This window comes from Rousettus aegyptiacus, unplaced genomic scaffold (assembly GCF_014176215.1).
Source record: "Rousettus aegyptiacus isolate mRouAeg1 unplaced genomic scaffold, mRouAeg1.p scaffold_m13_p_1, whole genome shotgun sequence".
NCBI lineage: Eukaryota > Metazoa > Chordata > Mammalia > Chiroptera > Pteropodidae > Rousettus > Rousettus aegyptiacus.
In genome coordinates this window covers 151660473-151676955 of record NW_023416284.1, presented here as the reverse complement: position 1 = coordinate 151676955, position 16483 = coordinate 151660473, and the positions used below count along the sequence as shown (strand labels likewise).

Sequence of the window (16483 nt, the reverse complement as noted above, 5' to 3'; positions counted from 1 at the left end):
TAATCTGGTATATTAAATTTCAAAGTTTAACATTTAGCAAAATTTTGCTTCACAAGTTCACTTTTTAGAATGACAGGAAATATGTACAACTTAGATTCCATATTCAAATGCCCTTTTTCCCTTCCTCAAAATAAAAGCTTTAAAAAGTGCAGTATAAAAGTTTTAGTTATGAAGGCACTGCATAACTCTGCATCATATGGCTGATGTCTTGCTTAGCAGCAAGAGTAATGAAAATATTCTACACTTAATTTAATGGAGTGTTAAGAAACTTTTGAGGAAGGACCTAGCTCTCATCAAAGAAAAAGAACCTTTTGGCCCATTTAATGCTTTCCAAGATTGCTTTAAAAAAAACATCTGGAAAAGCTATCTAAACTATATCAACCACAAATATGCCTAATCTTATTCTGCATGAATGTCAGGGAATATGAAGGAGAGTACAACATGTGTGAAAATATATATGTGGAGAAGAGTACTACATGTGTGAAAATATATATATTTCCAAAATAGTAACTTATCTTGTTACGATAAAGCTAAATATACCTTCCCAAATCCACTGTTTTTATATAAATGCTGTCAACAAATGACCTGTGAAAACAGTTTTAAAGAGTTAAGTTTATAGTATTTTTATAAATCTAATGAATAGATCTAAGTCATTATACTCTCCTATTCTTAAACTTAGGGAGTTTATATCTGCTCTTGATGTGTTGAATTCATGGGATAATAATGCTGTATGATTCAAGGAGTGCTCTGATGTCCTAAACTGTTACAAAAACAGAAACCATAACCAGAGAACTTTATAAAGAATTAACCATATTTGTTATGACCTTATAACCAAATTGAATGGTAACATTATGTGAACTGTAATAGCCACAGGAGGCTTGAAGATGACCTGGAAAATCAGATCCTAAAGTTCTTGGTAGCATATGGTTGACTTCCAATTTCTTAAGGATATGCAAAAAAAAAAAAAAAAGGAAATTTGCCCCTTGAATTATAAAACCAAATTGCATTACTGTAGGAAAAAACATTTTAGTTGAAGTGAACTTTGTTCTTTTGAAGGCCAGTAAAATAGTGGTCCAAAGATTATTGTCCAGGAGGCTAAAACATCTTTACAGCCTGGTCTAATGATTCATATTTCTTTATAAGTGCTTTAATTACATATAGAGAAGAAAACAATATATATGTTTTGATCAGATTAGTTTCAGAACAAATAAAATAACACATTAGAGAAAAAAATTACTTAAAAATAGTTGTATTTATATTCCACAATTTGCTCAAATACTGGTTTTCTTATAAACTTTCTACAGGATGTTTTTTTAAACAAATTCTTCACATTGTGTCTTGACTATGACTTATGGAATTTCAGGGAAATAGTTCTGTGTGTTTTTATAGCTTAATTTGTACTAAAGGGATGGCAGGTAGTCACATGCAGTCCATGTGGGATTCTAGCATGACATTTAGTGAGTTTTCTGACGTGGACCATCCCTTTGATGCTGAAGGTAATGCATCTGTTGAAAGAAGTGATTGTAGATTTGGATTACTGCTCTCTGCATCTTCTAGTTTTTCTGTGTTATCTTCCCAGTTAATGTGGAATCTTGTGACTCTGGGATTAGATGCCAAAATGTTCCTTTGAAGCTAGAGAAAGAAGGAAATATGTAATGGTAAATACTAAGATAATTAGATCCTCTTACACAAATAAGAGCTTATCAAAATGGTTCTATTAGCACTCAAAAGGGCTACATTCACATATGTACAAAGGTATAAATCAAAAAAGCACTTCAAGGACTATGGCTGCAGCAAAGAAATTATTTTATCCTAATGGAAACAAGATATGGAGAATCTGAAAGAATTTATCCAGATCTTTTACTAGCCAACAAAATATCTACCTACCTCAATACTTCTGTTTCATAAAAGGGAGAGAATCTCTTCTTTTTTTTTAAGGTGAATGGTTCAAAAGATGCTTTCTTTAACAAACAATTTGCTCTTTAGATTGATGTGGCATCTCTTAAGTAACATTTTCAAGGAAAATGAAAAATTTCCCCAATATAAATGTTATTGGTGGTTTCCTAACTTTTAATTATTATGGCTCATTGTTAAAAAGAGTATTCTAGTTTATTCTCTTTCTCCTATACAAGGCACCATATAGGTAACTAATCAGATCAATGGAAGGTCCTACACCAGGATAAAAAACATTATAGCCTTATTTTATCAGAAAGAAGAACATTCCATTTTACTCCTATGTAATTTTTTACATGATCTGGCGGGTAGTGGTGTGTTCAACCTCAAAAATCACCAGTCATAAAAACTGTTAAAATTCCCAATAGAAAATCATGAAGTACTAAGTATTGAGATTTCAGTTTGTCACCCAGAAGCTAAACTGTTTTCCATCACCAGAAATAGTTAAGACCTTTAGTTTAACCTCTAGGAATAGCAGATAATATAAGGCATATAGATGTTCCAAGAAAACAATGTTCACATGAAAAACAAACACAAAACTCCCCCCCTCAATTCTGAGAACAGTTACAGACAAAAATATTATGGAATTATCAGTATAACAAACATGAATTTGAATGAATAGTATCATGATGTATAAGAAATGCCATACAGAAAGCCGTTAACAAAGGTCTGTTTCTTACAGGAGGCACTTTCAATTTCTTAACATGTCAGAGACTCTCAAGGTGCCTGACCAATATTAATTACTAATGACTCATCTGGAGATTTGAGGTCATCCATTAGGAACAATTTAGTTTGCCCAGTTGGCAAAAGGACCTCAAATTTACTTTGTCTCAAAGCCATTTTCATAGTCTACTATGAAATGGCAATTGCTTAAAAAACTGTATAGTAAGAGTAATGAAAACGCAATAGTCAGAACATTACCTTAGAAAAGTCTGGTTTTACTGGTGGATTTTCCCTTAATTCTGTCTCAGTATATTCATTATTTACATAGTAGCCAACTCTAATAAATTCTTGACCTCGATAGGTGCATGTAATTAGCACAACTGTGACACCTACTGCATCTGCATCTGGAATGAGTCCTGGATTAGGTGCATCAGCCTAGAATAATTTAAAAAGAAAAGAAACACATCACAAAAGATTGTTAACTGCAAGAAAGACTGGAGTTCTGACTACCTTGTGCACTATCACTTGAGGGCACACCAACAAAAACTTGAAAATCATACTGGAGAAGGCAAATGCTGACTTTTGAGACTGATTTATAACCAGAAAATATAGTTAACGTGTTTCTCCACAGTATATCTAAGTACCCTGAGTACTTGAAAGCATCACTACTTATAGAAGAAAATAAACCTGGCTGCAGCATGTTGTCATTTATGAATGATTATGCAATATTCAATTATGAAGCCTTTCAGAAAATATAGTAAACACATCAATAGTCTTATGATTCTAATCTGTCATAACCTTCAGACCTAAATTAGCCTATTACTAGGAGTACTACCAGCATTAGCTATCTAAGCACAGATGTAGTCCTAATCCTTCACCAGGTTTTAAAACTTCAGATTACTCCCATTTCTAAGAGATAGAAATCTCAGTTCTTTAATTTCATTTACAAGGCCCTTCACAATTGTCTCCAACCCACATCTCCATTCACATTCCCTGTATTCTTGTTCTAGAATTACACAGGTTCTTTAAAATGCAATGATAATCTCTCATGCTCTGTGCCTTGCATATACTGTTCCCATGGCCTAAAAGGCCATTCCTTAAAATTCATCTAAAGTTTGCATCAAATGTATCCTTCTTAGTGAAACCCTTTCTAATTCAAAAGTTATAATAGCAATCTTTTTTTGTGCACGAATCTTACTTGACACAAATCCTTTACTAATGGATGTCTAACAATCTAAATAGGTTTACCTTTTAATCTTGCCTGTGATTCTAAGCTTTATCTTGGGCAGGAGTCCCATCCAGTTCATCTTTATAATTTTATGTCTGGGACAGCTCTGGGCACACAATATATACACAGTATTTTGAAATTCATTCATAACTTAGTTTCTGCCCTTAAGTGATTTATGATCTCTTTGGAGAAATACCAGAATGGGGACAGAGAGTCTGTCCTGAGAACATGTGGTTTATCTTAGAGATCCTGTACGCCCTCTTCCCTAAAGGGGTTAGGTTACTTCCAGGGTACCCAGAGATTCTAATGTACCTGGAAATGGGTAGAGATGGGAAATAGAGACTTCAGTATTTCTAAGGAGCTATCCCCCATATTGCTTCCCCTCCTCTCAGCAAACTGGTTCTAGGCATGTTTGTGTTTTAAAACTTGTTTGGCAAAGGATTCAGCTTGAGCAAATTCAAGGAGAAAAACCTGTAGGCCTCTCTGATCATTTAGATTGGAGAAGTGATAGGCAGAGATCTTTGACACACTCATGAGAAAGGCATGTTTATTATGAGAGGCAAAATGATGGCAGACAAGAATACTACGGCAGTTTAAGGCACAGAACAAAAACTGTATTTCAGTCTCTTTTTGCTGATAATAGTACATTTTGTAAAACACATGGTCAGCTGAACATACAATCTAAATCAAATGCGCTTCCTCTGTACTTTTGAACATGTGCCAAGGTAAAACCATAGGACAATCACTAGAAGCAATTTTTTTTTTCCTTTAACACTCCTAAGCTTTTAGCTTAGAGTGTTCTTAACAACAAACGCATAGAAAAGATTTCTAAAGGTTTGTTTCAGAAATAGATTTGCAAGTTTTTATAGTAGCATAAAAAAGTATGTCACTACATGTCAAACTAAGTTTCTTAGTATGCCATAAATTATCAGTCAAGTAAGGGTTCACCAAGCTTGTAGGTCAAAGCAAATACTGCTTCTTTATATAACAATTTCAAGAAGCTAAAGACTATAAATTTAGTTCTAATTATAGAAATAGGGCACTATTTGTCTTGAATCCTATGAATGTTCTCATGAGATAATATATTATCCATATTTTATAGATGACTGGAGTGTCTGAGGGAGGTTAGAGAGCCTGTCACATGTGCCTAGCAAGCAGTGAAACAGGATTTGAACTAGGTCTATAACTGCAGTGCTTCCCCTATACCACTCATTCTGTGGTACCCACATCTTTCACCAAGGTTACGCACTCACACAGCTCGGGTTGACAGCACTTTTAATTAATTGATTTGAGTCTCTTGCAGTTAATATATTTGAGCTTTTTAAACTATTTGTTTAGGTACCGTAAATTATTTCACACTTGTTAATAAAAAGCACTAAGACTAGGAGACCAAGGTTCTGCATTCTCTATTTAGGAGATGGGAGGGAAACGTAGCAGCTCTAAAGATACCACTGGTTTGAGTGATTCTTGGCCTATATCTGACCAACAGTATTCATTTAAATTGGACCCATAGGTGAAGTAAGAAAATGGGGAGTCAGGGATAGAAAGAGGTAATTTTCTCTCTGGATAAAGTCTCTTCAGTGGGTTCTATTTAACTGATGAGACTCTTTGTATAGAAATACTTTTAACAAAATGAACTTAAAATCCTATAGCTAGTTACTTTTTGGACTATTATAAATATTTCCCTCTAATAAGGATAACTGGAAATTGAATAGTTTTATACAATAATTTAACATGAATTAAAAGAAGTAACACTTTTGAATCAAAAGACAATGTCTGAAGTCTTGGCACAGACCCAAATACTGTCCTCATGATTTATATTAGAATTTCCTCTCACAAATAATAAACAAAGTAATATATTTATAACAGTAATCCTCTAAAAAATGTGTAGATTAGAAGCTTTAGTAAAGTGGGACTTCAATTCCAGTGACCCAAGATCACACAGATCTCTACCTGTTAACCTAGCTTAATTATGCTGAAGTAAAGTTGTTTTTGTTATATTATGGCTGAAATCATAAAATGAAGATGCATATTACTAACTATATACTAGTTAGTATGCATTTTGATAGGGTTGCTAGACAGCTACCCCCTTGAAAATCTGACGCTAAGGGACTATTCACAGGAAGAGCCTAACATTAACCATCATGTGTGCCATGACACAGTATAAGGTTTACTCCATGCTGTGCAAAACTGAAAGTAAATATCACATCAACATCCCTAGCACACAAAATCAAGAGGTGGCGTTCCTTTATGACACAGTGACTTCCTAAAACATAGAAGCAGATAAAAAGTGAATGCAGCAGAAGCAGTGATTTAACCCCAAAAGGATAAAGACCACGAGATATAGTCTGTTTAGAAATATATTTAGCATACCAAGAATAATCTTACCTGAAATACAAACATATGCCTTCCTGCAGGAACAGGCCCCACTAAAACAGAGTCTAAAACTTGATCGTATTCTTCACTTTCTGCAGAGCCCACATAGATAATTTTCCATTCCAAGTCTAGGATTAAAAAACAAAACATTATTTCATATTCAGTAATTACATTACAAGATGACATCAGGGACCCTTTTTATGTCCACTTAGCTATTTACTGGCTGCTAATATTGGCTTCTCATAGCAGAAAATCCAGAAAAGCATTGAACTGCTCCTTATGAAATTCTTACCTTTTGTACCCAGGTTTCTCAAAATGCTTTTTGTGAAACACTGGTTCATGCACAGGGATCCTCAAAAAAGACCAAAAACTTGGGAAATGCTTCAACCTTGTGTTGAGGATTCATTCATAAAGCACACTGACAGAGTTAAGTGTTCTGAAACATCTTTTAATAAAAACCAGTAACGTTAAGTCAGCATTTCCCAAATTTATTTGGCTGTGGAATCCCTCCCCCCTTCATTCGTGTCACATTTCTAACAATTTACTGAACACTTGGGAAGAACTGCCTCATACCATGTTACACAGGTCCAAATCACCAAAGAGTTCCAAAGTGGAAAAATCCAAAGTAGAAAAAAGCCAACTTCCCTGTGGCTCAGAAGTAAAGGGTTTCAGCTCATCAGCTGATAAAGGACCACACCTGGGATTTTTCCCTCGTGTCATGCATTCTTTAAATTGGGAAGAGGGAACCAAGGATCCTTTACCACTCGATACACAAGTATATACAATAAGAACAGGCATGAAGAGGAGCAAGACACACTAAAGTGCAAACGAAGACATTTTATGTAATTCTGTCATATACAGTTCAAATTTTATTGAGCACCTTTTACAGTGTGCCCTTTGAGGAGAACCCAGAGATGAGTAGAAGGACTGATCTTTTGAAGGAGCCTTCTCTTTAGAAGGGGAAGGAAGAAACTCTACAAATACGCATCATCTGAGACCTCCTGGGCCTCTTAGGGTGTTAAGCACGGTGTGCCCTGCCTCTTGGATTCACTGCACTGAGACTACTCCAGCATTCCCAGGGGGGTGTTTCTGGGTCACTTGTGAAGAATCTAGTTAGTGCCACCATGTGTTGCCTTTTTTGTATAATTGTGTAGATATTTTTTGTTCATTAAACAGATACCATAAATAGCATAGCAGTACTACTTATTCACACGGTATTTATAAACTGCAATTTATTGAACTAAATAAAGTATGAGGTTTATACTTTTATCAAGTCAGTAATCATTTCTGAGGACCTATTATGTCATGGCTCTGTCCTAGACTAGACCATTTTATTTCCAGGTTCTCTCACATTTCCAGATGTAGGGTCCTACATCTGACCTCATTAGATTATCAGTTTGCTGGTGAAGATTAAGAAATAAGCAATATGAATATCTAGTCAGAAGCAGCAGCAAGTATAGAAGCCTATAGTCAGGTGCTTGGCAAGAAAAAAGGGAAGGCCACTAGGGCAGGAGCAGATGAGCAAAGGAGAAAATAACCCACCATGAGATTAGGGGTGAGAGGCATGACCAGATATGCAAAGTTTTGTGAAAGCCATCATAAGGACTTTAGGCTTTTACACTGAGTGGCATGAGAAGCTACTGGGGGTTTTGAGTGGAGTGACATGATCTAACTTTCATTTAAGAAGGATCATTTGGGTTGCTGTGTTCAGTATAAACTTTAAGAGGGCAAGGGAAGAAACAGGAGGCCATTTTAACAATTGAGGCAAGAAATTATGGTAGCTTGGACCACATGTACCCGTGGGTGTGAGAAGCAGTCAGTCTGGATAAATCTTGAAGATAGAGGCAGCAAGAGTCACTTTTTTTGTGTGAGGATAGGGGATGGAAACAATTAGGAGTTCGCTTTGGACATGTTCAGTTTGTGATATCTACTAGATATCTAAGTGGAAATAATGAACAGATCTAGTCAAAATTTGGAAACTGTCAATAAGTAAAGCCTTGAAAATAGGTAGGATTTCTAGGGAGTGAACTTTGGTGCTGTCCAAAGTTAAAAGGGTTAGGGAGATGAGAAAGAATCCATAAAGTAGGTTACAAAACAAGTGGCCAATGATGTGGGTAACCAAAAGCCAAGGGGCATAACTGTTTTAAGATGGGTTTGAAAGTTATTAAACTAGCCAAGGAATTGTCATGTGGAGGTTTTCATATTTTGTTCACTTAATATGTATTCGTACTACTACATACAGTGCTCTTGGCCTAATTGATGTAAGTTGGTATCTGAGGACTGAGAGGAACATAGTCATGACTTATAAACCTTTTATAAAATCCATGTGCTAGGCATTGGTCGTGCCACATCACACCTGTTGTTTACACTTCAACAGCTTTATCTTATGGATTTAATTAGACCTTTTATGCAAACAAGAAAGTTGAGGCTCTGAGAGGCTAAGTAATCGACCCAAATTCATGCAGCTAGTAAATCAAAGAATCAGAATCCAAGCTATGTCTCTGCAACTCCAAAGCCTGACCTCTTTCCAAAAATGTAAGATAATTTCTTCCTTTTCTAGCTCTCCAATGAATAGTGGAATAAAAGAATTGCAGGGAGAGGGGAGATATGGGTGAGGGCAGAGGCTATGGGGAAATAATCTAGGTTGTTAACTCAGGGAACACCTATACCTTAATTTTTATGGTTATGGGATGCCTGCTGTAACTACTGAGCTTAAAATGCTCAGTACTTATTTATAAATCAGCATCAGTTGTATTCTTAATTTTTTTTAACCTAGCTTTCATTCCCCTGCCCCTTGTATTGGAAAGAGGAATAGGGTCAGCTGAAGGAGTTTATTCATATATTTAAAAAGTTAACAGTTTCACTTAAACATGGTAATCCCAGGCTACATGTAGTTCCATTTGTGGTGGGAGTGAGAGAAGTCACCATGGGAATTCTAAACTAATTACACTACTTGGGAAGACCTATGGTCTATTGGAAAGTATGTAATCTTTGGGAATTAGAACAAGCCTGAAATTTGAAAGTAGGAAGCACCATACTCAATTCTGGAACATTGTAAGTATTCAAACTGAGGGTAGCCTAATTATTATTTGATCAACTTTTTTTTTCTTTATTAATGGCCCCATTCAATAGAGAAGCAGAGAACCAGAAACCTATAACAAAGACAGCAGGAAAGTCAAAATTTATAAAGAAGGCTTGGTGACTGACCATCAGATCAAATATATCCAAGGCCTCTAATTCCCCTGACAGAAAAGACTGTTTAATCTGTGGATTGCTATCCTACCCACTGTCATAAGCCTTATATTAGAAAAACTAAATTATCTTAAAAAGCAAGTATACTCCTCAAGGCTTTACAGGGCAGAAAGTGAAAATATTTGGAGGCTATTAAAAAGCTAAAGTATGAAAAATGGTTGCCAACCTCTGCTTAGGACTTGAGACAAAATTATAACGGGAAAATTTTTCAGAATATTTGGTAGTTTCATTTCAAGAATAGATTTTTAAAAGAACTACAGTAGTATGAAAGTATGGGACTTCTCATAAGCCTTTGCTAATAAGTAAACTTAATTTCCTTAATTCACACAGCCTCTAGGTGGAGTACAAAAACATGGCACCTTTTTTGAAAGATTCCTTTGCAGCTTTAGTATGACTCAGCTTAAATTCTTTTGAAAAAATACTAAATGCCCAGTCTAGGCGCCCTGGGAAGTGAAGTATACAAGTGGATGCATTGTTGACATTAGTGCCGTAAAATTTCCGATGTGATTCAGTTAGGTTCTGAATAGATCCCAGTTAAAAATTGAATATAGTTCTGCATCCATGATGGCAGGTTTCATCCAACATCAAAGCCCTGTAACAACATCCTTTATAATTGGCTCCTAAAATGGGAAGAATCACTTGAGGAATACTTATAATTTGAAGAATTTCTAATGCCTAAAACACTAAGTTGGGATGGAATGGTCAGTAGTTTGTTATATTTACCCATTTTTATATGTAATTGGCAATAAAATGGAAAAACTACAGACTGGTATAAAAAAAAAAAGGGGGCCTGGTAGCTGAAATGTTATAGTCATACTATGATAAGTAATCAAATGATTTCTGAGTAATAAAAAAAAAAATCCCCTTTAATTTTATTATCGATGGCCTTAGAAACTAGTTTAACAAATGAAGCATCTTTCAAAATATGTACTGTGTATTATATATGTGCATATATGCTTTATATATAGTAAACTGTATGGAGGAGGAGCTCAGATTAAAGTGTTAATTATGGTTCCTTACAGGAGTGAGATGAGGAAGCCATTGGTACAGAGGACTTACTTTATGGCTGTACAACTTTAAAAGTTTATTATAAGGAGCGCATAATTTTATAATAAAAAATTAACACCCTATGTAAAATACATTTTAGAGATTAAAACTAATTTTCAAAGTGAAAATGCTTTACGTGCCTTGATTAACAATAATTTTAAATGCACTTTGCTAAATAGGTTTGTAAATAAGTATGTCCTCTATTTAATTGTACAATTACCACTGATATTAAACGTTTTTTCCCCTTGAATTTTGAAAATGAAGCACTGGATTATTTTAATAAAATCGCAAAAAAGAAAAGACCTTGGCAAGTTTTAGCTTTCTAAATATTACTGCACATATTAAAATTATTTATCTTTTTGAAGACTTTAGAGAAAAATAGTAAAAAAATTTGCAGTGCCGTTTCCTAGCCCACTTTTGTGTTTTATGTTCAGGGTGTTTGGATGTGGAATTTGGATGTGAAATCTTAATTAGATTTCAACACGTTCTTGAAGAAAGTCTTTCAAACTACTTTGAAGCCAGTGATTAAGTCATGGTAATTACCTAAGCATTTTACTTATTTCTGCTCTAGGGTTAAATGTAACTTTCTAGCTTAGCAATATTTTCTTCCTGAGAGAAAGGAGAGAAGATTTCGGTCATTAAAAGAAAGGAGTCTACGTCTGTCGGGGCGAGCCTGCGCGCGAGCATCCCGGGCGCCCGGAGCATCCCGGGCGCCGGCCCGGGAGCGCCGGCCAGGGAGCACCCGCGGCCCCCGGGGAGCGCCGGCGCCCGGCCCGCGGCGCCGAGCCTGCGCCCGCCTCCCCCGCTGGTTGGTCGAGGGAGCCAGAAATCAGCGCGAGGACAGCCTCGCTCTCCTCCCCAAAGCGGCTGGGCATGGCCACCCAGGAGAGTACGGAAACTCCAGCGTAAGCTCTAAAAATGGATTTGCCTTTCCACTCGGAGGCAGGAAGGTGGGCAGGAGGGCCGCCGTGTTCGTCACCCGCGAAGAGGAGGCGTCGTGACGCCAGGGTCGGTGGCCCAATTCTCCACTCTGGGTAAGATGGCTCCGCTTCTAACTCGCCGGCGCGACCACACACATGCCTCTCCCTTCCCAGCCTTACCGCGGGGACCGTGGAGGCCGCGGCGCGGGGCTAGCCCGGCACTACCCCGGGCCGGTGCCGCCGGCGCGGGTGCCGGTCTCGCGAGCCGCCCGTCCGCCAGACAAAGCTGACAACATGGCTACCTCCGCTCGAACAAGTTCCTAGCAAGTTGAGCCGCGGCAGGAGCCCGGGCTGCGGCCGAACGCCTCGCGCCCCTCGGCGGCCGTCGTCCATCAACTTCAAGTTTCCTTCCGCAGAGCCAAGCCCGCAGCCCGCAGGCCGCCCGGCGCCGAGCACCGGCCGCCCGCGCGAGGCCGGGCCCGGGAAACTTTCAACGTCTGCAGCCCGCAACTGACAGCCCGGTGGCGGGCGGGCGCCGACTCACCTTCAGACAGGTCCTCGATGCATTCGAAGGTGATCTCGAACTGGAATGGGTTGTAGAAAGGAGAAGGATTATCCAGCACCACTACATTGTTCACCTGAACCTTTGCCATATTTTGAAAAAAACACAAACAATGGGAACGGGGGCTTGTTGCGGCACAATAAAGTCCAGCGCGCGGCCGCTCGGGAGAGCGCAGACCCCCGCCCCGGCGCCGGCCCGACGTAGTGCAGCGGCGACTTGAGAAACTTTTTTTTCCTCTTTTTATTTACACGGGAACACTCCACAGTGTTTTGCAGCTTTCCTATTTCACTAAACTACAGCCCATTCTGCTCTGATAACTAGCAGCGTTGCTCGCGATTGGCTGCACCCGAGCTCTGACCCTCCTCCTCCAGCGAGGGCCTCGGCGGCGAGCAAGATGGGCTCCCGCTCCCGGAATGGACTCGGAAACTTTAACTGCGGCTCCACCTGCTGGTGTGGATTAGGACAAAGGCGGAGAACAAAGTGAGTGGAATACGGGCTGGGAGGCCCTCGCGGAGGCCGCCGGCGGCGGGGGGAGGGGCGGAGCAGGCCCCGCCCCCAGCCCGGCGGCTCCCGCGCCTCACGTAGGGCGTGGCCGGGGCGGGGCGGGGGTCGGGGAGGCGTGGCCGCAACGGGGAGGCGTGCTCGCGGCGGCGAAAGCGGCGGGAGGGCGCGATCCTGGGCGACGCCCGCTGCTCGGGTTTGCTTCGTGGTTTTTTTTTTTTTTTTTTTTTTTTAATTCACTCTACTTGAGTCCAACGGCTATGGCTCCTCTGTACTGAATTTAGCAGATGTGATTCTCTGTCTACAACAGATTAAGTTCAGCTATCTATGTACTGGGTGATATGTGTGGTAGGGAGAAGGGTTGGTTGCAGTGGAAATAAATTGCATTTTTATAGATCGATGCCGGCTCGAAAGGAGCAAAGCCATTTTGGAAATCTAGTTCTTAGCTAATATCTGCGTTTGGGCACAACAGCGCTGTTAAATAGATACAAAATGAAGGGCGAGGAGACGCTTTTGCACGCAGATTTTGCTTGAAAATATGAATACGTCTTTTTTGGGCTGCACCTGGGTCGTATTTCTCCCTTTCTAATCTGGAAAGCCCTAGAATAAGGAAAGATTATTAGAAGTGGGATTATTACATCCCTGGTTGCTGCTGTTTGGTGGACATAACAGGGACATAAAAGGAGAAAATGGAATTATCAGGAGACCGAAAGGCAACATTTAATTAGGGTTAAGGGAAAAAGAGAGTTGAGAACACACAGGCGTACCAAGACATGATATTCAAAAAAAATTATGACTTAAACCGTTAGTAAATAAAAATTCACAGCACCATTTATGAGTTCTGAGGAGCCTTTGATTGATTCATCTACATTCAGTGTTGATTCATTTATGGTGCTTTGACTACCACAGTGGGGAAAGAGAACTTTTAACACATTCGTGAGGTTGTTAAACTGTTTCTATTTACTAAGTAAGAGTGGTGGTCTAAAGTATAAAGGCTTGTGTTATTACCAACTTTTCATAGCCATCATTTTCTTAAGTGTTGTGAATGGAACCACTAAACTTGGCTATTAAATTCAGAGAGAAAATTAATTCTTAAGTGTCATCTGTGCTGAAAGAGTTTTTTTCTATTATAGTGCTCAGAACTATGAGTTGTCATTTTTTAGGCATTGTTTGTACTTAAGTAGGTTGCTTTTAATGAGACTTCATATAATGGTCTTTCGAAAGTTAATATGGGACAGCTAATACCAGGCCTCCCCACATTTAGGAAAACTACTTAAAGCGGGAGTTCCATTTTATTGTCAATGAATTAAACAGTCAAACAGAACCTACCAGACGTCGTTTCCTCAAGCCCAGTTATTTGTGTGCACTAGAGTGTGAGTCACACTTTGGTTATAGGCACAGATTACTATGACTGATAAACTATTCTTTGTTCTTATTAGTGCTGGTCCTAAGGCTAGCTAAGATAAGGTGCAAATTTCTGTATGCTATAAGACACTAAATATATAAGATAAATCACCATTCGAAGATTAAAACATGATTCCCTTAAGAATGGTATGCTGTTTTCTGATTATTGCAGGCCCACTTAAGAGATTATAATTCACTTTATAAAAATGGCATTGTAAGCTTGATAAGATGAAGTGCATTTTGCTCTATTTCTATAGGTGTGTCATAATGTACATCTTACCATGAAACTCACTTTCGTTGGATATGTATCACCAAGAAGTAAGAAGATCTACCTGGATACCACTAGTTTGGCTTATTTTCTTTAACATCTTTTAACATGTCACATACTACCTTAGAGTTCACTGGAAGCCACAGGAATTGGCTCCAAACCGCTCATATTGCCTGTCCTATCTTAATCATCTTATTACTGCTTTTCAGAAATATTAAAGAGTTTTTGAGCACTCCAGTAGTTTTCTCACCATTGACACTACTTTACGGGAAAGACCAAAGGGTTTCCCAGATGTGCCCTGGCATATTTCTAAATTAACTGGCATGTTGTAAAGGGAGAAATTGTAAAAGCATCATTCCGCTTTCAGAGACAGTCTATAGGATCTGTTTCTGAACAACTTTTTAGTGACTCTCAAACAGCTAACTGTATTGCAACAGATGAGTCACCATGAATGCCTTAATGTATTAAGTACCCAAGGGGGCCAACATGATGCTTGGAGAGCTACATAGAATGTAATCCCCAGATTGCTTCTTTCTGTAAGATTACTTGAGGGAAGGATGGCTGAAAGAGCTTTTTGGCTCTAAGATGAGCAAAGCCTAAATTAGTGCTTAGGACAGAGATAAATGAGCCTAGTTAGCTATTGTTTTGGGCCAAAATGTATTCCCTTACCAAATTCATATGTTGAAGCACTAACCCCCAGTACCTCAGACTATAACTGTATGTGCTGATAGAGCCTTTAAAGAAGTGGTTAAGTTACAATTAGTCCCTTAGGGTGGGTGCTAATCCAGTCTCTAACTGATGTTGTTCAAAGAGGAGGAAATTTGAACGTACAAAGTGTATACATGCACAAAGGAAAGACCATGTGAGGACACAGCAAGAAAGTAGCCATTTGCAAGCCAAAGAGCTAGGCCTGAAAAGAAACTAACCCTGCTTACACTTTGAACTTGTACTCCTTGCCTCCAGAACTGCAAGAAATACATTTCTGTTATTTAAGCCACCAGTCTGGTATTTTGTTATGACAGCCGTAGCAAACTAATACAGCTGTAAGTTTTGTTAGCTCAGAATTAAGCTTACTTGGTAACCTAAACGTATTTGATCCTGCTATTGGTCAGTTATCGAGTACTTTCTGTGGTGTGAAGTGAAGAGGTCATTTAGCCATGCCAGTAGGTTGTGGCATAGGAGTAGTATGCTGTAGCTGTTCTTCAAAGGAAGTACCTACTATTAGACATACAGCTTAAATTCTGAAGACACAAGATGCAATTTGCTTCTATGATTCAAATCTCCTCTATAGAGGACTTTTAAAAAGCTTAAATTTGAAGTTAAATTGAAGTCACACACAAAACAAAATGAAAGAGTGAGTTAAGGTGTAGTACAACTAAGAAATCAAGTCTCAGTGCCTACTGCAGAAGTTATCATAGGAATGGAAGTGCTTACCTCTTGCCTTTGTTCAAATCCTGGATTCCTCCTGGAGTAATTACATTTCACTGTATTGAATTCTCTTTGAAGAGATATTTACATTATTGTCCCCAACTTCTAAATTTTTTTTTTAATTTAAGGCTTATCGTAATATGGTCTTTAATTCGTTTAAAGGGCCCCCTATTATTAGTTATAGGATGTCAAAATTTAGCGATAGTTTTAACTAAAATTTTATGTATAAATGTACAATGTAGAGATTTGCTGGAGTTTACAGGCATTTATAAAAGAAATAAATACTACAGTAATGATTTTAATAGTAATAACTCATTACATAAGTAGAGAGGGCATTTATTATGTGAAATTATTATATAAACCTAAAAGCAACAAATGAACAAAACAAACAAACATAAACAATGGACTGGCGGTTACCAGAGGGTAAGGGGTGGTGGAGGAGGGGGAAGATAGATAGGGTAAAGGGGGTCAAATGTAGGGGGGTAAGGAGAGTGTGAAGTGGGTAAAGGGGATCAAATATATGGTAACTGGAGGAAACTGGACTTTGGGTAGTAAACACAATAGAATATCCAGATGTCAAATTATAATGTACACCTGAAAATTATATAATCGATTTAACCAAATGTACCCCAATGAACTTAATTTGTAAAAAGTTAAAAAAAAAATTGTCGGGCTAGGCTCTGTGGAATATCCAAAGATAAAACATACATGGGCATTATCCTCAAAGACCTATGGTCTAGTAGGAAAGATAAGTATGTAATTAAGTCAGTATGATACAATATAGAAGGTAACATGGTATCACAATAAAGTCTGTGTGTGTGTGTGTACTGTGTGTACAGTACATATATGGTATGTACATATGTATAAATATGCGATATATA

The 16483-nt window shown here is 38.3% G+C and overlaps 2 protein-coding genes across 12 annotated transcripts in view; one reads left to right on the top strand and one right to left on the bottom strand.

The window, feature by feature from the left end:
- MCM9 (minichromosome maintenance 9 homologous recombination repair factor) overlaps positions 1-16483 on the top strand; it is a 65818-nt gene that overhangs the window by 18322 nt on the left and 31013 nt on the right. Inside the window, exon 8 of one of the 11 annotated variants that reach the window (XM_036221298.1) lies at positions 11091-11234. The exons of 9 other annotated variants lie outside the window; for them this stretch is intronic. In XM_036221298.1, the coding sequence (XP_036077191.1) occupies positions 11091-11110 (20 nt within the window). In that variant the 3' untranslated portion in view covers positions 11111-11234. One more of the 11 variants, XM_036221305.1, reaches the window with a different exon arrangement.
- On the bottom strand, positions 1234-12413 carry ASF1A (anti-silencing function 1A histone chaperone). The gene is made up of 4 exons (XM_016153662.2): positions 11984-12413; positions 6233-6348; positions 2875-3051; positions 1234-1632 (listed from the first exon to the last, which is right to left on the bottom strand). Exons 1-4 carry the CDS (start codon positions 12090-12092, stop codon positions 1420-1422), a joined length of 615 nt encoding a protein of 204 aa, XP_016009148.1. The 5' UTR covers positions 12093-12413; the 3' UTR covers positions 1234-1419.

Bases quoted from the DNA above. Each gene is read 5' to 3' on its own strand.
- ASF1A (XM_016153662.2), bottom strand. From the start codon at position 12,092: ATGGCAAAGGTTCAGGTGAACAATGTAGTGGTGCTGGATAATCCTTCT. The intron at 3,052-6,232 runs GTAAGATTATTC...AAATTATTCTAG, and splicing joins GGCATATGTTTGTATTTCAG to GCTGATGCACCTAATCCAGG. The intron at 1,633-2,874 runs GTAATGTTCTGA...TTCTTTCTCTAG, and splicing joins TAAAACCAGACTTTTCTAAG to CTTCAAAGGAACATTTTGGC.